The sequence below is a fragment of the Salmo salar genome, chromosome ssa03, assembly GCF_905237065.1.
Source record: "Salmo salar chromosome ssa03, Ssal_v3.1, whole genome shotgun sequence".
Lineage (NCBI taxonomy): Eukaryota > Metazoa > Chordata > Actinopteri > Salmoniformes > Salmonidae > Salmo > Salmo salar.
In genome coordinates this window covers 74948012-74970065 of record NC_059444.1, presented here as the reverse complement: position 1 = coordinate 74970065, position 22054 = coordinate 74948012, and the positions used below count along the sequence as shown (strand labels likewise).

General features: G+C 43.6%; 1 protein-coding gene and 1 long non-coding RNA gene across 2 annotated transcripts in view; both read left to right on the top strand.

Moving 5' to 3' along the window:
• The window catches only part of LOC106601710 (calcium-binding mitochondrial carrier protein SCaMC-3-like), a 28695-nt gene continuing 6641 nt past the window's right edge, over positions 1 to 22054 (top strand). The window contains exons 1-8 of the mRNA XM_014194057.2: positions 1 to 976; positions 18190 to 18313; positions 19064 to 19151; positions 19322 to 19433; positions 19830 to 19988; positions 20180 to 20332; positions 20804 to 20917; positions 21059 to 21226. Of these exons, the coding sequence (XP_014049532.1) occupies positions 758 to 976; positions 18190 to 18313; positions 19064 to 19151; positions 19322 to 19433; positions 19830 to 19988; positions 20180 to 20332; positions 20804 to 20917; positions 21059 to 21226 (1137 nt within the window). The 5' untranslated portion in view covers positions 1 to 757. The remainder of the gene's footprint in view (positions 977 to 18189; positions 18314 to 19063; positions 19152 to 19321; positions 19434 to 19829; positions 19989 to 20179; positions 20333 to 20803; positions 20918 to 21058; positions 21227 to 22054) is intronic.
• LOC123741713 (uncharacterized) lies at positions 986 to 3017 on the top strand. The gene is made up of 3 exons (XR_006769235.1): positions 986 to 2421; positions 2529 to 2601; positions 2758 to 3017. It is a non-coding gene; the product is annotated as an uncharacterized lncRNA (long non-coding RNA).

Below are 22054 nucleotides of genomic sequence, written 5' to 3'. Positions count from 1 at the left end.
ATGATAGCGGCTATGTAATGGATAGAAGGAAGCATCATAATCTTACGAGAGCGGGGGAGGAGAGGATGGATCTGCAAAGGTGAAAGTAGATGATTTTTGTTAGGCTTCCTCTACTACAGCTACAGCTAACCAAGCTGTTCTAACATTCGAACCTTTCAAAGTAAAAGGGAACTCTTTCTCTCACGAACACTCACACACAAACACCGCATTGAGCGCGTTGTCAGAGATGACAGCATAGAAATTCCACCCGGTATCCTACATGCGTGCACAAAGCTGTAGCTGTGATAAAATATAACGAACACCGGGAGCTTGGTTCGCTTCGTTGCATGGGGGACTCACTGCATATCCAAAAGGCAGAGCCAGTCTCCTGACAAACAGACTAATTCATTTGAATTAGTTCATGGATTTAATCATCGCCGATGTCACGAGATACGTAACGGATACGGGACGGGGATTAATATTACAGGCACCGAGAGTTTACACCGCGCCCGGTGTACAGACATTCTCGGCAACGACTCTGTATATTAAACCGGTGCCTCGGTAACGAGACCGAGGGAGAACATCAGTTATTTCAGTAAGGCTATCGTGCCATTTCGATATACCATAGTTCCGGGATTTGAATAGGTACGCTATCGTAACGATACCCACTGGGAGTCATTAGAACAAAAAGCGCTCCTTCAATTTTCCACGCCCGCTTCGCGGCAGCAGGTTGGGATAATAGCCACCACCACCAGGATTGCACAAGTCTCCCATTCACATGGGCGAAGGCAGGGCTCGGTTCTGCTTTGGTTGGACCCGGGCTCGCTGTCGAGAACAAGACAAAGGTGTGTCGGACCCTGGGAGGGAACCGGAAACGCGAGAGAGATGGGCCGAACTGTTCGACCAACTGGACCTCAATAAAGACGGTAAAGTCGACATCAACGAGCTGAGGATAGGACTCGCTGCCCGCGGTTTACTTCGCAGTGACGCGGAGGAGGTGAGAGGAATAGTGATGATGGGGGTATTCCCAATAGACATGTGTATCCCTTGAATTATAGCCTGCATGGCACATTAATTGTGTGTGTGTTTGTTTGTTCTTGGCTGAGTAAGTAGTAAGACGATTATGTCCTGTCAAACAACACAAACTGATCATACAGTATGTATGACATAGGCCAGGGGTTCCTAAACTTTTATGTTCTGATAGCAAATTCATCAGGGACCCCCTCAAAATCAGAACACAACTCAGACTTTAGAGTGAGGTAAAACAAAAACAAAAATAGCATACAAGAAGTTTCATGACTGCTGCAGTGCATGCATGGCCAGACTAACCAATACTTCAGCCATGGAAAGTAAAATGTAAACAACAATTGGACGCAATACAATACGTTTTTAGTTGAAAACTGGATCATTGATGGAGTACTGTGGATCCCTGTGAGCCTCCCAGGCCTTGTTGTGCGTCTACGGGCATATTGTAGATTAATAATATTGTATTGTATTGTATTGCACCAACTTCTTCCACAGACCCCTTGGCCAAATTTGTGTACATTTGTGTAAGGTGTTGGTGTGACAACTGTTCTACATTTCTTAACGTTTAAACAACACATTTTTTAAAATAGTTGTTCCGTTAAAGGTCCGATCAGTGAACATCATGTTTTCATAACATTTGAGGATATTTTGATGAAACCAGTGAAAAATTACTGTAGCTGGTACATTAAAGTTGATCATGAAGTTACTGGTCCCCTCCCCCATGTCAAACACTTGAATTCAGGGATAACTTCTGTCTTTATTTAACTAGGCAAGTCAGTTAAGAACATATTCTTATTCACAATGACGGCCTACCGGGGAATAGTGGCTTGTTCAGGAGCAGAACGACAGATGTTTACCTTGTCAGCTCGGGGATTCGATCCAGCAAACTTTCGGTTACTGGCCCAACGCTTTAACCACTATGCAATATCAAGTAGGGCCGTAAATGTTATACACCAATGGTAGCGTCTTGTAATCTTAACTCATTTAAATATGTAACGCCTTAAAACCGTGATCACCTGTGCGCATCATACGGCTTTGTTTACAAACCATAAATAGCTCAAGTAGAACGTGGCAGAACGATACTGATAACTAAACTTTTCATCTGTGTTGTAACTTATAGCTAGCAAGCTACTTACCATCCTGTCGGAAAAAACACACTGTGTTGTAACTGGATGCCATAGGGATAATTTAACATTACACTATTTTCTGAAGAACGAAGACATCCGAAAGCAGTGGCTGCTTTTCATTTCTGGTGGACAGGATCATAACACCGATGTGCAGTGCACATTTCGAGCGAAGTTGATTTATTAATTGGGGAGAACATTTGATGTGTCTTGCCAGGAAGCTAATCCTGAAGATGGATGCTGAACCATCATTGACAGTGGATCAGTTTGTCTTGCAAGCACTGACCATAATGTAAGTATGAGTCTGACACGGTGGCTGTAACTGTGGCTACTTTGACGGTATATTTTCTGCAACACAGCTGATAGTCACTATATGGTTTTTGTTCTTCCATCCCTAAGCCCCCTACATTGAGTCTGAGGACTGACAGCACACAGCTGATATGAAGGAATGTTGTCCACAAAAGGACTTCTGGTGTGTATAGTATTTGTAATTTCCCCCTGAAAATGATATTCTGCCATTCAATTATGTGGGTTGTTGTCTTATATTTGCTGTAGCTTGTGTTATTGGGGCTCTAATGATATACATTTTAGAAAATTCAACATCTACTCGGTTTGCACATCTTTCCAGGCAACCACCGCAGCAGGAATGCCATGATACAAAATCAGCTTTCCTAAGGCAAAGGGGGATATGCTGTAAAGCCTGTGAAGACAGACCAAATAAGGGGGGGATATGCTGTAAAGCCTGTGAAGACAGATCAAATAAGGGGGGATATGCTGTAAAGCCTGTGAAGACAGACCAAATAAGGGGGGGATATGCTGTAAAGCCTGTGAAGACAGATCAAATAAGGGGGGATATGCTGTAAAGCCTGTGAAGACAGACCAAATAAGGGGGGGGATATGCTGTAAAGCCTGTGAAGACAGATCAAATAAGGGGGGATATGCTGTAAAGCCTGTGAAGACAGACCAAATAAGGGGGGGATATGCTGTAAAGCCTGTGAAGACAGACCAAATAAGGGGGGGATATGCTGTAAAGCCTGTGAAGACAGATCAAATAAGGGGGGATATGCTGTAAAGCCTGTGAAGACAGACCAAATAAGGGGGGGATATGCTGTAAAGCCTGTGAAGACAGATCAAGTGAAGACAGAAAAAAGAAGGGGGATATGCTGTAAAGCCCGTGAAGACAGACCCAACAATACTGTAAGTCATAATTATTCATTTCAAATCAATTGAGCATTTCAGGCACACACAATTTCCAATTACAAACATTGAAAAGTTCACTAAATATTGCATATTTCAAAATGAGTACTTCAAAAACACCAGAAATCACATTGTAGAATGAGTAGATCACTACATCAACAAAATGATAACGTCATAACTCAGAACAGTGAATAAAATGAAATTAATTTCACTACCCATTTAACAAACATCTCCCTTTTCGAAACCCTTACAGGCTACGTAGACAGGTTCCTCTTCAACAAAGTCACCCTTGATCCAGTGCCGTATGTGGGGAAGATGTGCGAGCTGTCCATCCCAGAACCCCTGTCTGCTCAGTGTGAGAGGCCTGACAAGGAGGAGGCCATACCTGGATTTGTCTCCAGCTTCAATCTTCGGGGTGACTGAAGCCAAGTGGGTGACTGAAGCCTGCTTGATTGAAGCGGGGTACATGGGTCCCCCTCCTCTCCCGATCCCGTCCCATCAATCTCTGTAGTTGGTTGCATTTCCCAAAGCCTAAGTTATTTACTGTTACATGATATGATATCACATTTTCTTTTATATCGTTTTTTCTAACATTTGGACGGGAGATGAGAGTTACAAATTGTAAGAATCAATGGGGTCCTGTACACTGTAGGGCAGCCGGGTGCCTATATTGCAGCTTATGGCTCTATTTTTTTATTTTTTATGTCAAATGATGTCTCACCATTATTTCTCACCTTTATTTCTCATGAATGTCCATGTGGATCAATATTTCAGATATGCTTGCCTAATGTAAATGAACAAATAAATGTCTGATCAATACATACAATTCTGAACATATTGTCATTTATAATGCTAATGCAGAGGCACCAATCAATTATCCAGTACACTTATTGTATGCTGTTTTCATGTACATTCCCTTATGTCTTAGCTTCTAAGGGGACTCAGACTTGACTAATTCTGCTGAAGAAGTGTATCAGTGAACAGTAATTAGTTACAAAATAATAGAAATACAATTGTGTATTGCTGCTGTTTGACTGATATCTAACAGTCCATTATCAGCTCTGTTGAGAACATTTTGCAGAGAAAATGGGTTGAGGAATACTATTTAGGGTCAGATTGACATGTGGCCCATTGTTTACCTTGTTACCTGGCAACGACTACAAGGGTGTTTCAAAGAGCTGTCATTCAAGGCGAGCTCATGATATAAGCTCCCTGCCCACTCAGCCTGTTCTTTCAGGCTTCCTGATAGAGTTTGGAGAAAGGGTACAATTTCTTCAATTCTGAGCATTTTAATAGTGTAAAAATGTTATGGGTGATGTTTCGGTCATTCAAAGGCATTTTTAATGACGTACAGAGCACTTTATTATTATACATTTTTGAATTGAACCTTTATTTAACTAGGCAAGTCAGTTAAGAACAAATTCTTATTTACAATGACGGCCTACCCCGGCCAAACCCGGACAACGCTGGGCCAATTGTGCGCCACCCTATGGGACTTCCAATCACGGCTGGATGTGATACAGCCTGGATTCGAAACAGGGACTGTAGTAACGCCTCTTGCACTGAGATGCAGTGCCTTAGACCGCTTTGCCACTCCGTGGTAAATGATTTGAAAGATGTATATCTCTTACTAACATTACAGAATTGTTGCATTAGGTACAGTATTTGAACAAAATGTTTTTTCCCTTTATGATGATGATCGGGACCTGTTAGTGGTAGTTTTGTAATAACAGCACTGTGATAAAAAAAATATATATATGTTTTTCTGGTAGGGATTTAAAAACAAATATTTATTAAAAAATGATGTTAAAAAATGGTTGATCTTGTCGCGGACACCTTCAGTACCTAGTGGACTCCAGTTTGAGAAGCACTGACATAGGCAACTGTGTAGTTCCTGTGTTTACTATAAACAAGTATATTTGTTTATAGCCTACTAGTACAATGAACAGGAACTATAACCTGCTTCACTTATTCTGAGTGTATAGGCCTCTCATATCAAGTCTTCAACTGCCTGAGCTATGAGCTATGGTCCAGTCTAGCCGGTGTCTCAGTGCTCTATTTTGGCCCTGTGATGTCACAGGAGAAGCAGGCAGAGTGTTCTACAGGCAGTGAGAGGCATTTTACTACAGATATTAAAAGAGTTCCTTGGAAGAGAGTGCTCATTCAAATGTATTTATAAAGCCCTTTTAACATCAGCAGTCGTCACAAAGTGCTTATACAGAAACCAATAGACGACCAGCAGGGTCAAATAATAATCACAGTGGTTATAGAGGGTGCAACAGGTCAGCGCCTCAGGCATAAATGTCAGTTGGCTTTTCATAGCAGAGCATTTAGATATTGAGAGAGAGAGACGTCGAGGGGGGCGGGGGAGGGAGACGAATCAGCAGGTCCGGGACAAGGTAGCGCGTCCAATGAATAGGTCAGGGTTCCATAGCCACAGGCAGAACAGCAGAGATTGGATCAGCAGCACTGGATCAGTGCTCCATTACCCAGACATCTGGGACCTATTTCAAAACTCCACTGCTCTCTCTAACTCAAAACAACACAACATTAACCAGTGCTATTTTCACACATCCCTCCAACTCAAATTGCCTGTCACCAGTGCTATCTGAAAACTCTATCGCTTCAACACAATACTGATGCATGCTTTTCTGATCTGCTTGTCCCAGTACATGACAGGAAAGCAACACTTTCCTGGATGAATATTTTAAAGGTATGACTGTAACACAAACCTGGTGCAGCCCTGACCCCGCCTGACCTTAATATCAGTGTCTGGTGCACACACACACACACACACACACACACACACACACACACACACACACACACACACACACACACACACACACACACACACACACATCTTAACCTCAGTCTTCAAATCAAATTTTATTTGTAAAATGCTTTGTAAACAACAGGTGTAGACTAACTGTGAAATGCTTAGTTACAGGTCATTTTCCAACAATGCAGAGAGAAAGAAAAAGTAGTAATACACAATGAGTAACAATAACTTGGCTATGTACACGGGGTACCAGTACAGAGTCGATGTGCAGGGGTACAAGGTAATTGAGGTAGATGTGTACATATACTGTAACTAGGAATAAAGTGACAGATAATAAACAGAAGCAGCAATATATGTGATGTGTCAAAAAAGTTAGTGCAAAAAGGGTCAATGCAGATAGTTAAATAGTTAATCAAATAGCCCTGTCGATGTGAACCGGGCGTGCTCGGCCCTCTGTTTCCTGTAGCCCACGATCAGCTCCTTAGTCTTGCTGACATTGAGGGAGAGGTTGTTGTCCTGGCACCACACTCCCAGGTCTCTGACTATAGGCTGTCTCATCGTCGTTGGGGATCAGGCGTTGGGGATCACCGTCATGTCGTCGGGAAACTTAATGAGAGCGTGGGAGTCGTGAGTGGACATGCAGTCGTGGGTGAACAGGGAGTGGTGGATGTGTTGTTACCTACCCTCACCACCTGGGGGCGGCCCTTCAGGAAGTCCAGGATCCAGTTGCAGAGACAGGTGTCCAGTCCCAGGGTCCTTAGCTTAGTGATGAGCTTGGAGTTCACTATGGTGTTGAAGGCTGAGCTGTGGTCAGTTTATAGCATTCTCACATGGGTGTTCTTCTTGTCCAGGTGGGAAAGGGCAGTGTGGAGTGCAATAGAGACTCCCTGAGCTGTGGATCTGTTGGGGCGGTATATGGATTGGAGTGGGTCCAAGGTGTCTGGGATGATGGTGTTGATATGAGACATGACCAGCCTTTCAAAGCATTTTATGGCTACAGATTTGAGTGCTACGGAGCGATAGTAATTTAGACAGGTTACAATGGCGTTCCTGGGTACAGGGACTATGGGGGTCCACTTGAAACATGTAGGTATTACAGACTGGGTCAGGGAGAGGTTGAAAATGTCAGTGGAGACACTTGCCAGCTGGTCAGCCCATGCTCTGAGTACATGTCCTGGTAATCTGTCTGGCCCTGCAGCCTTGTGAATGTTAACCTGTTTAAAGGTCTTACTCACATCAGCTACAGAGAGTGTGATCACAGTCGTCCGGAACAGCTGGTACGCTCATGCATAGTTCAGTGTTGCTTGCCTCGAAGCGAGCATAGTTAGCTAGTCTGGTAGGCTTGCGTCACTGGGTTTCGTACTAGGATTCAAACTTATCCCGATCAGAAGCCATGGATTACAGTCAACATCTGCACTGAGCTTAAGACTAGAGCTGCCGCTTTCAAGGAGCGGGACACTAATCATGAAGCTTATAAGCAATCCCGCTACGATGAACCATCAAACAGGCAAGGCGTCAAAACAGGACTATGTACTTACGGTCACTGTGGGGATAATGTTGTCGATGCACTCATTAATGAAGCCCGTGACTGATGTGGTAAACTCCTCAATGCCATCAAATGAATCTCGGGACATAATTCAGTCTGTGCTAGTGAAACAGTCCTCTAGCTTAAACTGTCATCACCAGGGATTTGGGATACTACTGTGTCACTGCGCGTCTGCACAATGTTATGAGTTCAACTCAGCCTGGCTGGCAGAATGGCTGGATTTATGACTACTGAAGTCATCCCTTTTGCAGGACATTTTCCATTCAGTCCAGATAATATGGTTATGATAGTAGTTGACGATTGGGGATTTCTCTTCACATAAAATTCTATACACCTTGCATCTGTGGTGTGCATAAACCGATTAGAAAAGTCCCCACAGAGCCCAGTAGAGCCACAGAGGCCAGTAGAGCCACAGAGGCCAGTAGAGCCACAGAGCCCAGTAGAGCCACAGAGCCCAGTAGAGCCACAGAGCCCAGTAGAGCCACATAGCCCAGTAGAGCAAGAGAGCCTCGCCGGATTCAAGGGGTGTTTCTCAAAATGCATACTACCGTGCTCTGAGAACGTAAACTGGAGCACAGGAGGGTCGGCGTATGAGTCCAAATCAAAGTATGCGAAACGAAGCACAGAGGTCAATTCTGGAATACGTACTCTGTTTGTACATCATTTGAAGTATGCATCGATGCAAGCTTCAATGCAAAGTATGCACAGAAATATGATGCAACCACGTAAAAAATGATGCATCATTTCTTGAAATCAATGGCGGCAGATATCTGAGCTAAAGAGAGAGAAAATAAACGTGAACATTTTGTAATTATGTCATGGTGTAATTTTGGCTCAAATATATTTTGGCTGGTAAAAACATTTGAGTGGCTGGTAGATTTTTCCATCTATGCCTGACCCTTTCCTACCACACCGACTGGACTTTCATGGCCGGCAGTGACACATACAGTGCCTTCAGAAAGTATTCACAATCCTTAACTTTTTATGCATTTTGTTGTGTTACAGCCTGAATTTTAAATGGATGAAATTGAGATTTTGTGTCACTGGCCTACACACAATACCCCATAATGTCAAAGTGGAATCATGTTCTTTGAAATTTTTACCAATTACCTAAAAATTAAAAGCTGAAATGTCTTGAATCAATAAGTATTAAACCCCTTTGTTATGTCAAGCCTAAATAAGTTCAGGAGTAAAAATGTGCTTAACAAGTCACATAATAAGTTGCATGGACTTTGTATGCAAAAATAGTGTTTAACATGATTTTTGAATGATTACCTCATCTCTATACCCCACACACACAATTATCTCTAAGGTCCCTCAGTTGAGCAGTGAATTTCAAACATTGATTCAACCACAAGACCAGGGAGGTTTTACAATGCCTCGCAAAGAAGGGCACCTATTGGTAGATGGGTAAAAAAAGCAGACATTGAATAACCCTTTGAGCATGGTGAAGTTATTAATTACACATTGGATGGTGTATCAATACACACAGTCACTACATAGATACAGGCGTCCTTCCTAACTTAGTTGCTGAGAGGAAGGAAACCGCTCAGGGATTTCACCATGAGGCAAATGGTAATTTAAAAAAAGTTACAGAGTTTAATGGCTGTGACAGGTGTAAACTGAGGATGAATTGTCACGTCCTGACCCTTGTAAGAGGTCATTTGCCATAGTAGAGTGGTCAGGGCGTGACAGGTGGTTGTGTTGGGTGGTTTTGGGTTTTCTGTTTATATGTGGGGTTTTTCTAGTATTCTATTTCTATGTTTTGTTTTCCATGTTTTGGCCGGGTATGGTTTCCAATCAGAGGCAGGTGTCTTTCGTTGTCCCTGATTGGAAGCCATACTTAGGCAGCCTGTTTTCCTTTGGGGTTTGTGGGTAGTTGTTTTCCGTTCTAGTCTAGTGTACCTGACGGGACTGTGTTGGTCGTTTGTTATTTTGTCAAGTGTTGTCACGTCCTGGCCAGTATAAGGGTTAATTGTTATTGTAGTTTGGTCAGGACGTGGCAGAGGGTATTTGTTTTATGTGGTTCTGGGTGGTGTTTTTTCTAAAAAGGGGATTTGATTTATGTATTCCGGGGTTTTTGGGCACTGTTCCTTGTTTATGTAATTCTATGTTTAGTCTAGGTAATCTGTTTCTATGTTGAGTTAATTGGGGTGGACTTCCAATTGAAGGCAGCTGTGTGGTGTTGCCTTTGAATGGAAGTCCTATATTAGTTGGGTATGTTTGTCTGTGTATTTGTGGGAGATTGTTTCTTGTCTAGCATGTATGAGCCTGAGAAGACTGTCGGTATATCGTGAGTTCGTTTTGTTGTTTTTTGTGTTCATTTTGAGTTAATAAATGTCAAGATGAGCGTACACATACCTGCTGCGTTTTGGTCCTCCATTACCAACGACAACCGTGACAAGTGTGTTCATTAAAGAGTTTGAAAATGAGCACTATCCACGCTGCGTCTTGGTCTCCATTTTACGACCCCTGTGACATGGATCAACAACATTGTAGTTACTCTACAATACTAACCTATATGACAGAGTGAAAAGAAGGAAGCCTGTACAGAATAAAAATATAACAAAACATGCATCCTTTTTGAAATAAGGCACTAAAGTAAAACTGCAAAGAAATTGGCAAAGAAATCAACTTTATGCCCAGAATACAAAGCATTAGGTTTGGGACAAATCCAACACAACACATAACTGAGTAGCACTCTTCACATTTTCAAGCATGGTGGTGGCTGCATTATGTTATGGGAATGCTTGTCATCGGCAAGGACTAGGGAGTTCTGAAATGGAATAGAGCCCTCACAAATACACATCGACTGGGATATTCTGTAATGATGTCAGTGATCACTGTGCAATTGCTTGTGTTAGAATTACAAAAATGACCAAAGCCAAACCCCGTTATATTTTTTAAATACATTTTAGACAGTTTGATGAGCAAGCGATCTTACATGATCTGTACCATAATATTGACAGAGTAAGTCTGATTCTGTCACGACTTCTGCCAAAGTCGATGCCTCTCCTTGTTCAGGCGGTGTTCGGCGGATGACGTCACCGGTCTTCTAGGCATCATTGATCCATTTTTCATTTTCCATTGGTTTTGTCTTGTCTTCCTACACACCTTGTTCCAATCCCATTCATTACATGTTGTGTATTTAACCCTCTGTTTCCCCTCATGTCCTTGTCAGAGATTGTTTGTTCGAATTGCTCGTGTTCTACAGTGGGGGAAAAAAGTATTTGATCCACTGCTGATTTTGTACATTTGCCCACTTACAAAGAAATGATCAGTCTATAATTTTAAAAGTAGGTTTATTTGAACAGTGAGAGACAGAATAACAACAAAAAAATCCTGAAAAAACGCATTTTAATGAGGAAAATAAGTATTTGACCCCTCTGCAAAACATGACTTAGTACTGGTGGCAAAACTCTTGTTGGCAATCACAGAGGTCAGACATTTCTTGTAGTTGGCCACCAGGTTTGCACACATCTCAGGAGGGATTTTGTCCCACTCCTCTTTGCAGATCTTCTCCAAGTCATTAAGGTTTCGAGGCTGACGTTTGGCAACTCGAACCTTCAGCTCCCTCCACAGATTTTCTATGGGATTAAGGTCTGGAGACTGGCTTGGCCACTCCAGGACCTTAATGTGCTTCTTCTTGAGCCACTCCTTTGTTGCCTTGGCCGTGTGTTTTGGGTCATTGTCATGCTGGAATACCCATCCACGACCCATTTTCAATGCCCTGGCTGAGGGAAGGATGTTCTCACCCAAGATTTGACGGTACATGGCCCCATCCATCGTCCCTTTGATGCGGTGAAGTTGTCCTGTTCCCTTAGCATAAAAACACCCCCAAAGCATAATGTTTCCACCTCCATGTTTGACGGTGGAGATGGTGTTCTTGGGGTCATAGGCAGCATTCCTCCTCCAAACACGGCAAGTTGAGTTGATGTCAAAGAGCTCTATTTTGGTCTCATCTGACCACAACACTTTCACCAGTTGTCCTCTGAGTCATTCAGATGTTCATTGGCAAACTTCAGACGGGCATGTATATGTATTCTTGAGCAGGGGGACCTTGCGGGCGCTGCAGGATTTCAGTCCTTCACGGCATAGTGTGTTACCAATTGTTTTCTTGGTGACTATGGTCCCAGCTGCCTTGAGATCATTGACAAGATCCTCCCGTGTAGTTCTGGTCTAATTCCTCACCGTTCTCATGATCATTGCAACTCCACGAGGTGAGATCTTGCATGGAGCCCCAGGCCGAGGGTTATTGACAGTTATTTTGTGTTTCTTCCATTTGCGAATAATCGCACCAAATGTTGTCACCTTCTCACCAAGCTGCTTGGCGATGGTCTTGTAGCCCATTCCAGCCTTGTGTAGGTCTACAATCTTGTCCCTGACATCCTTGGAGAGCTCTTTGGTCTTGGCCATGGTGGAGAGTTTGGAATCTGATTGATTGATTGCTTCTGTGGACAGGTGTCTTTTTTACAGGTAACAAGCTGCGGTTAGGAGCACTCACTTTATGAGTGTGCTCTAATCTCAGCTCGTTACCTGTATAAAAGACACCTGGGAGCCAGAAATCTTTCTGATTGAGAGGGGGTCAAATACTTATTTCCCTCATTAAAATGCAAATCAATTTATAACATTTTTGACATGCGTTTTTCTGGATATTTTTGTTGTTATTCTGTCTCTCACTGTTTAAATAAACCTACCATTAAAATTATAGACTGATCCTTTCTTTGTCAGTGGGCAAACATACAAAATCAGCAGGGGATCAAATACTTATTTCCCCCACTGTATGTATTGGTGCGCGACGGGTTCTTGTACCCACTTTTATTTATTAGGTACTTTGGTTTTGGAGTTTTGTTATTAACGTTATTAAACTACTCCATTTATACCAAGTTCGATTCTCCTGCGCCTGGCTTCCCTGCCACCTACACACACGACATTACAGATTCCCGATGTTGACACTGCCTGGGACTATTTTTATATGAAATTTGTGTCGATTTGTTATAAGAAGTTTAGAATCAGTGGAAGGGACAGTCCCTGGTTTTCAGATAACTTGGCAGAATTAATTAGAAAGAGAAACATCACTTGGGCTCAAGCTAGACATACAATTGCTCCTGTTGACTGGGCCTCCTTCAGGACGCTAAGAAACAAATGCACAGGATTGATCAGGAATTCCAAATCATATTACTATTTAAATGCAGTCACAGAGAACCTAAACAAACCTACCAAGTTCTGGATGCTAATCAAATCAGTGTCAGGTTCTAATGTATCCTCTGGCCTTCCTGACCATTTAATGATGGATTCTAATGAAGTGAAGGATAAAGCCCATATTGTAGGGGCTTTTAACAAGCACTTCATATCTGCTTGTTCAGTTTTTGATAATGGTGGGGCCCAGGCCTCTAATGTAAGCTCTGTTACAGTCAACTATGATATAGGCCCTCATGTGAACCATTTTAACTTTGAGCCTGTTTCTTATACTGAGGTCTATAAAGCACTAAAGGCAATAGACACTACAAAGTCTGCAGGTCCAGACAACCTGGACCCCTACCTCTTAAAGATAGCAGCTGGTATTATTACTGAACCTGTGGCTCACATTTTCAACTTGAGTCTCTTGACCAATTACATACCCAGCATTTGGAAATCAGCGTATGTCCTCCCACTGCTAATGGGTGGAGATCCCTCAGATGCTAATAACATCGTCCTATCTCTAAACTCCCTATCCTGGCCAATGTCTATGAATCCCTAGTGAACTCACAGTTAAAAAACGTCTTAATTGAAAAGAACATACTGAGCGGGGTTCAGTCTGGGTTTAGATCGGGGCACAACACCACAACTGCAGCTATGGCAGTGGCAAATGACGTCATTAATGGACTTGATAAAAAGCCACATTGTGCTGCTTTGTTTGTGGATTTATCAAAGGCCTTTGATTCAGTTGACCATGAATTGTTGCTAGCTAGACTCAGAAACATTGGTCTCAGTGAAGGGGCAGTAAATTGGTTTAGGAACTATACTGCTCAAAAAAATAAAGGGAACACTAAAATAACACATCCTAGATCTGAATGAATGAAATAATCTTATTAAATACTTTTTTCTTTACATAGTTGAATGTGCTGACAACAAAATCACACAAAAATAATCAATGGAAATCCAATTTATCAACCCATGGAGGTCTAGATTTGGAGTCACACTCAAAATTAAAGTGGAAAACCACACTACAGGCTGATCCAACTTTGATGTAATGTCTTTAAAACAAGTCAAAATGAGGCTCAGTAGTGTGCGTGGCCTCCACGTGCCTGTATGACCTCCCTACATCGCCTGGGAATGCTCCTGATGAGGTGGCGGATGGTCTCCTGAGGGATCTCCTCCCAGACCTGGACTAAAGCATCCGCCAACTCCTGGACAGTCTGTGGTGCAACGTGGCGTTGGTGGATGGAGCGAGACATGATGTCCCAGATGTGCTCAATTGGATTCAGGTCTGGGGAACGGGCGGGCCAATCCATAGCATCAATGCCTTCCTCTTGCAGGAACTGCTGACACACTCCAGCCACATGAGGTCTAGCATTGTCTTGCATTAGGAGGAACCCAGGGCCAACCGCACCAGCATATGGTCTCACAAGGGGTCTGAGGATCTCATCTCGGTACCTAATGGCAGTCAGGCTACCTCTGGCGAGCACATGGAGGGCTGTGCGGCCCCCCAAAGAAATGCCACCCCACACTATGACTGACCCACCGCCAAACCGGTCATGCTGGAGGATGTTGCAGGCAGCAGAACGTTCTCCACGGCGTCTCCAGACTGTCACGTCTGTCACATGTGCTCAGTGTGAACCTGCTTTCATCTGTGAAGAGCACAGGGCGCCAGTGGCGAATTTGCCAATCTTGGTGTTCTCTGGCAAATGGCAAACGTCCTGCACGGTGTTGGGCTGTAAGCACAACCCCCACCTGTGGGCGTCGGGCCCTCATACCACCCTCGTGGAGTCTGTTTCTGACCGTTTGAGCAGACACATGCACATTTGTGGCCTGCTGGAGGTCATTTTGCAGGGCTCTGGCAGTGCTCCTCCTGCTCCTCCTTGCACAAAGGCGGAGGTAGCGGTCCTGCTGCTGGGTTGTTGCCCTCCTACGGCCTCCTCCACGTCTCCTGATGTACTGGCCTGTCTCCTGGTAGCGCCTCCATGCTCTGGACACTACGCTGACAGACACAGCAAACCTTCTTGCCACAGCTCGCATTAATGTGCCATCCTGGATGAGCTGCATTACCTGAGCCACTTGTGTGGGTTGTAGACTCCGTCTCATGCTACCACTAGAGTGAAAGCACCGCCAGCATTCAAAAGTGACCAAAACATCAGCCAGGAAGCATAGGAACTGAGAAGTGGTCTGTGGTTACCACCTGCAGAACCACTCCTTTATTGGGGGTGTCTTGCTAATTGCCTATAATTTCCACCTGTTGTCTATTCCATTTGCACAACAGCATGTGAAATTTATTGTCAATCAGTGTTGCTTCCTAAGTGGACAGTTTGATTTCACAGAAGTGTGATTGACTTGGAGTTACATTGTGTTGTTTAAGTGTTCCCTTTATTTTTTTGAGCAGTGTATCTTTCTGACAGAACACAATGTGTATATACTGACAATCACAAGTCTAGCTTTCTTGAGATTAATAGAGGTGTACCCCAGGGTTCCATTTTAGCTCCTGTGTTGTTCTCAATTTGTATTAATGATTTGGGAAATTGGATGCAACCAGCAAAGTTACATCTATATGTAGATGTTACAGTTATATATTCATGTGCTCCTTCTCTGGTTCAGGCTGTTGAAGAGCTCCAGACTGCTTTTCAGTCACTGCTGGCCTCCTTTTATGGTCTCAAACTGGTCTTGAATATACAAAAAACTAAATTCATCACCTTTACCAGAGCTAGAACTCTGCCAGAGAACATTAGCATTGTCACATCTGGTGGCTTATCCATTGAAAATTGTTATCCTACAAATACCTAGGTATTTGGTTGGATGACAAGTTGTCCTTTAAAGGTCATGTGGATAATCTTGTGACAAAGCTTAAATTGAAATTGTGTTTTTATTTTCGTAAATGCTTGCTTCCCGCTTATGGCTAGAAAGAAGCTTGTTCACACCACTTTGCTCTCTGTAATTGATTATGTTGACTTGTTGTATATGTGTGCAGCCTCCTCCGAGACTGGACTCTGTTTATCATGCATCCTTGCGCTTTATTACAAATGCCAAGTCACTCATCCACCATTGCACATTGTACCAAATGGTAGGTTGGACCTCACTTTATATGCGCAGAAAGATACATTTGTATGTGTTCATCTACAAAGCCCTTTTGGGTAAACTCCCTCTTTATCTCTGTAGTCTGGTCTCCTTCACCACCAACAGTTACCATACCCGGTCTGCTAGGTGGTTGTTACTTAAAGTCCTCAGGACATTCACAGTATTAGACAAGACTGCCTTCTATTCTTGTGCACCAGGTGCATGGAATAATCTACAATCCATGCTTCATCTAGATATGTTAGTGCCACTGAATGAATTTAAAATATTGATGGGATGTTACGGAGGAGTGTAAATGCTTTTATTAGGCTGGATCATGTTGTTGTATTGTTGTATGTTTTAATTCTGTAATGTATTGATTGTTTCTGCCTTCTTGGCCAAGTCTCCCTTGAAAAAGAGACTCTTGGTCTCAATGGGCTTTTCCTGGTTAAATAAAGGTTAAATAAAATTGAAAAAAGAGCTAAGCACAGGCAGAATCCTAAAGGAAAACCTGGTTCAGTCTACTTTCAAACAGACACTGGGAGGCAAATTCACCTTTCAGCGGGACAATAACCTAAAACACAAAGCCAAATATACACTGGAGTTGCAACATTGAATGTTTGTGAGTGGCTTAGTTACAGTTTTGACTTAAATCGTCTTGAAAATCTATAGCAAATATTGTACAATCCAGGTGTGTAAAGCTCTTAGAGACTTACCCAGAAAGACTCACAGCTGTAATCGCTGCCAAAGGTGATTCTAATATGAATTGATTCAGGGGTGTGTTTTTACTTTTTCATTATGGGGTATTGTATGTAGATATGTGAGAGAAAACAATCAATTTAATCCATTTTGAATGCAGGCTGTAACACAACCAAATAAGTCAAGGGGTATGAATACTTTCTGAAGGCACTGTAGGTGATAGTGCACTTGCTTTAAGTAACACTCACACAGAAGCACACAGATAGCACTCCTCAGGTTACATCTAATCAGTTATTTAGGTTAGCATAAAGGAAATTAGCTTAGGAGATCACTCCACCACACTCAGTAGTTTAGCATCACTCCTTTCACATAGCAACATCTCTCCCCAGCCATGCAGCAGATTAGTTTAGCATTATCTCCACACTCAAATAGTAGGCTACTTTAGCTAAGCGTCATCACCCACAGCTGTGCTTGTCCTTCAAATCTCCTCTGGGAGTTTTCAGACACTACAGGCAATATCACTCTAGACCAGAATGTATTTGTCTGGGAATGCTTAAATAGACTTTGCTCTGATTATATTTGTGTCATGGAGGAGGGGGCCAATTCAAAGGCATACTTAAAGTTATACTTGTCATGTGTTATACAGACAGCTTCCATCAGCTACACTTGGAGTTACAATTCAAGCATTTATACCTGATAGAAAGTTGAAATGGTGAGGATAAGTGGCAGGATTTGTAGGATAGTCTCATTGGAATTTCATGAGAATATGCAAATCCTCCCCGCTATCTCATTAACAATGTCAAGGATTTTGTGGATTCTTGAACTGCTTATTCATCGTGGATGTATTCATTAAAAATACAAGACGGACAGACTCAGAAAGAACCCCTTTATAGGCTTAGACAAGATTCTGAAAACGTTGCTGCCAAGATTGAGCAAATCTCTCCTTTCCGTGTGATGTGTGTGTGCGTGTGCGTGTGCGTGTGCGTGTGTGTGTATTGGTCAAGTGCATTGGTTCAGGTCAGATTCCAGTAGCACGTGATTGTTACTAAAGATTAACTGGACACTGGGCACAGGAGTGAAGCGGATTATGACGAGGTCAGAGTAGGGGTTTTCTCACTCTCGCTTTCTTGCTCTCTCTCTATACTATTCTCTCGCTCATTCTTTCTCACTCTTGTTCTCACTCTATTTTCTCTTTCTCTCTCTCTCTCTCTCTCTTTCTTCCCTTCTTCCTCTCCTTGTTTGAGGAAGCACTAGAAAGGATGAATATAGAACAGTTCTGCTGATGTTTTATGTTTGCAGGTTATGACCTTGTAAAACGGACCTTTTAAAGGTAATAACGATAGGCTTTGTTGTCATTTCTCACGCACTCCTTCCTGCTTCTTCCCTTCACTCCCTCCATTTACCTCTCACCCCCTCAAACTATCACCTTACCCTAAATCTCACCCCTGGCCCCAACCCACCCCACACATTTTCACCTTGTCACATCCCCCTCAACCTCTCTCTCACCCCCTGTCCCCTACACTGTTTGACCCTTCACCCCCTCCCTATCTGCTATTTTTACCCCTCCTCTCACCCCAATCCTACTCCTGCAGATAGTGCGTGAGAGTGACACCAACCATGATGGCTTGCTGGACTTTGAGGAGTTCTCTCAGTACCTGTGGGCCCACGAGAAGGAACTGCGGCTCATGTTCCACACACTGGACCGCAACCATGACGGTCGGCATGGCCACCTCACTCACACACGTACATGCATACACATTTACATTTGACATTTTAGTCATTTTGCAGACATTCTTATCCAGAGCGACTTACAGTTAATGCATTCACACACACAGAAAATAAGTATTTAAATAACATAAACTGGGTGGTTCGAGGCCTGAATGCTGATTGGCTGACAGCCGTGGTATATCAGACTGTATACCACGGGTATGACAAAACATATATTTTTACTGCTCTAATTAAGTTGGTAACCAGTTTAAAATAGCAGTAAGGCACCTCGGGGGTTTGTGGTATATGGGCAATATACCACGGCTAAGGGCTGTATCCAGGCACTCCACGTTGTGTCGTGCTTAAGAACAGCCCTTAGCCGTGGTATATTGGCCATATACCACATCCCCTCGGGTCTTATTGCTTAAATAATCATGTATTTGAACCCAAGTCTGATCTAAACACACATAAGTAGACACATGTAGGAGGGCCATTTGGATACAATGTCCTTTCACTCACAAAACACTGTTTAAATTGTTCATACATGCACAGAGCATTCTATGTCACATTGCACTGGTATGGTAATTTATCCGAATGTGTGGTATGACTGCATGAATGGTATTTAGTATCATACCATATTAATGCATGTAGTTTACAGAGTAACCACACACACACACATCACTGTGCTCTAACTGTACTGTATGCCTGTAGGTACATATTACATATTGTGGGCACTAATGGGATTCACTGTTTATGCAGGGCGCATTGATGTCGGGGAGATTCAACAATCACTGCACAACCTGGGACTGGAGGTGTCCACAGAACACGCCATCAAAATACTACAGAGGTGTGTGTGTGTGTGTGTGTGTGTGTGTGTGTGTGTGTGTGTGTGTGTGTGTGTGTGTGTGTGTGTGTGTGTGTGTGTGTGTGTGTGTGTGTGTGTGTGTGTGTGTGTGTGTGTGTGTGTGTGTGGGTGTGTGTGTGGGTGTGTTGACACTGCTCTGTGTGTTCTCTCAGTATGGACAGGGACGGCACCATGACTATCAACTGGAATGAGTGGCGAGATCACTTCCTGTTTAACCCTCTTCACAACATGGAGGGCATCGCCCACTACTGGAAACACTCTCTGGTCAGTCGGTACTGCCTATCTATGCCTTCTATCTCTACACTCTCTGGTTTAGATCTTTGCTTGACATGAAGTAGCACAGATAGCATTACATGGAATTTTCAATTATTGATGTAATAAAATGTAATTACATAGTAACTGTAGAAACTAATAATTTAGCCAGTATCCTTTCATTACAAGTGTGGCCATTTTCTCAATCTATGTTTCTATATTTACTCTGTAATTACATTTCATGTTATAGTTTACATAGTTTCAAATGTTTCTGATGCTTTATCCAGGAATTTTAGTTTGGAAACCTTAGAGAAGGGATCATGTAATTTACATTTGGTGAATACATTTGGTGAATATAGTTCTGGATGCCAATCAAGTTTATTGATTGGCATCTCTGTGATTTCTCAGATGTTTGACATCGGAGAGCACATGACAGTGCCGCCAGAGTTTTCCCAACAAGAGCGCCAGTCGGGGGTAGTGTGGAGGCAGCTGGTTGCCGGGGCGATGGCAGGGGCGGTGTCACGTACAGGAACCGCCCCCCTCGACCGTCTTAAGGTCTTCCTACAGGTGAAGGGTTACTGTTGTGTTTACTACAGGCTCAGAGGTTAGAGGTCAGTGCAGTGCTGATTAGTAGAATTAGGTGTGCTAGAGCAGGGCTGGAACAAAAGCCTGCACATCCAGTAGCTCTACAGGAGGAGGGTTAGCCACCCCTGATGTACAGAATGTTATTAGAGTTACCGACCCTGCTGTCTCTCTAGGTGCATGGCTCCAGCTCTAGGGGGATCAACCTGTGGACAGGGCTGAGGGGGATGGTCCAGGAGGGGGGTGTACGAGCCCTCTGGAGGGGCAACGGCATCAACGTCCTCAAAATAGCCCCAGAGTCTGCCATCAAGTTCATGGCCTACGAACAGGTGAGGGAAGAGGACTGTACACACCTGTATACAAATGTGGGTGTAAGAGGCACCAGAGGTTGATTTGGATTTATTACAGACCAATGTAAGGAGAACACTGATACACACATCTGTAAACAAGTTCTGGTGTATGGGGTAGTCATTGGTGAAGCATAGGAATGAAGAAGTCACACACCCACACTGAGGTGTGAAATGTTGCTCACACACACACTCTGTTTCTCACCCTGTCAGACACACCCTGTGTCTCTACGTGTTGTGTCTCTGACTCTCCTCCTCCACCCCAGTGTGACTCACGTATTCCCCCCTCACCCCCATCTCCCCCAATCTACACCTCCCCCTCACTTTGTATCCCCGCCTCTCCCACCTCCCACAATCTATCCCCCTCACGCCTTAATCCCTGTATATCCTTGCCTCTCTTCCACCTGCCTGTCTCTCCTCTCCCCCCTGTCTCCCCTGTCTCCTCCATCTTAGATCAAGTGGTTGATCCGGGGCAGAAATGAAGCGGGTACTCTGCGGGTGCAGGAGAGGTTCATCGCTGGCTCTCTGGCTGGAGCCACCGCACAGACCATCATCTACCCTATGGAGGTGAGCGAGGGGAGACAGACCGACAGAAAGATAGACAGACTTTTTATTGAATAAAGAAACATAGGCCTTTTCTCTAATTTTCCTTCTCTTCCTTGCACACCCTCTCTCTTTCCCCTTTCTCCTCCCTCTCTCGCTCCCCAGGTGCTGAAGACTCGTCTGACCCTGAGGAAGACTGGCCAGTACTCTGGCATTGTAGACTGTGCCCGTCAGATCCTGAGGAAGGAGGGGGTGCGAGCCTTCTACAGGGGCTATGTGCCCAACACACTTGGCATCATACCATATGCTGGCATAGACCTAGCCGTCTACGAGGTGTGTGTGAGAAAGTGTGTGTGTGTGAGAGAGAGAGAGTAGGGCTGTCCCTGAAAAAAAAAAATATAATCTTGGTTGACCTTCGTTGAAATGTATAAACATATATTTTTCCATATATAGACACACCTTTATATGTTTTAATAAAATCAACTATATGCACTGAGTTTGTCTGATGCTTTAAGCGCACTGCTTGATGAAATAATTAAGACACACAAATGACTCAAGAGGGAGCCAGAGATCAAGATAACCAGAAGAAAAAATCTGTTCTCGACCCTCCTATTCCCGCTGCTGCTAGCCTTCGTAGATTCTGCCGGTACGCTCCTGAAGTTGCCGGTAATAGGATAGAGTGATGGACTGTGCCATCCCCATGGTCTCCGCAAGTTTTAGTCCACTGAGACAGGCACGAGTCAGACAAGTGTCTCGTCTGCCATAAAAAATGTTGACCAACAGCCTATTGACCAAGCAATCGACCAGTCAACTAAATGGGGTCAGCCCTGTGTGTGTGTGTGTGTGTGTGTGTGTGTGTGTGTGTGTGTGTGTGTGTGTGTGTGTGTGTGTGTGTGTGTGTGTGTGTGTGTGTGTGTGTGTGTGTGTGTGTGTGTGTGTGTGTGTGTGCGTGTGTGCGTGCGTGCGTTCGTGCGTGTGTGCCTGCCAGCTGTGTTTGATGTTTTCTGGGAAGCTAAACCTCATCACTGGCCCTGTCCCTTGTACTCAAGGAAATGCCAGTCAGTATGTATGCTGCTGTTACTGTTGCCCAGCTCTCTCGTAAAAATGACTTTTATGTGTTTAAGTGAACTTTGAGTTTTACTTTTACTAGCAGTCAATGAG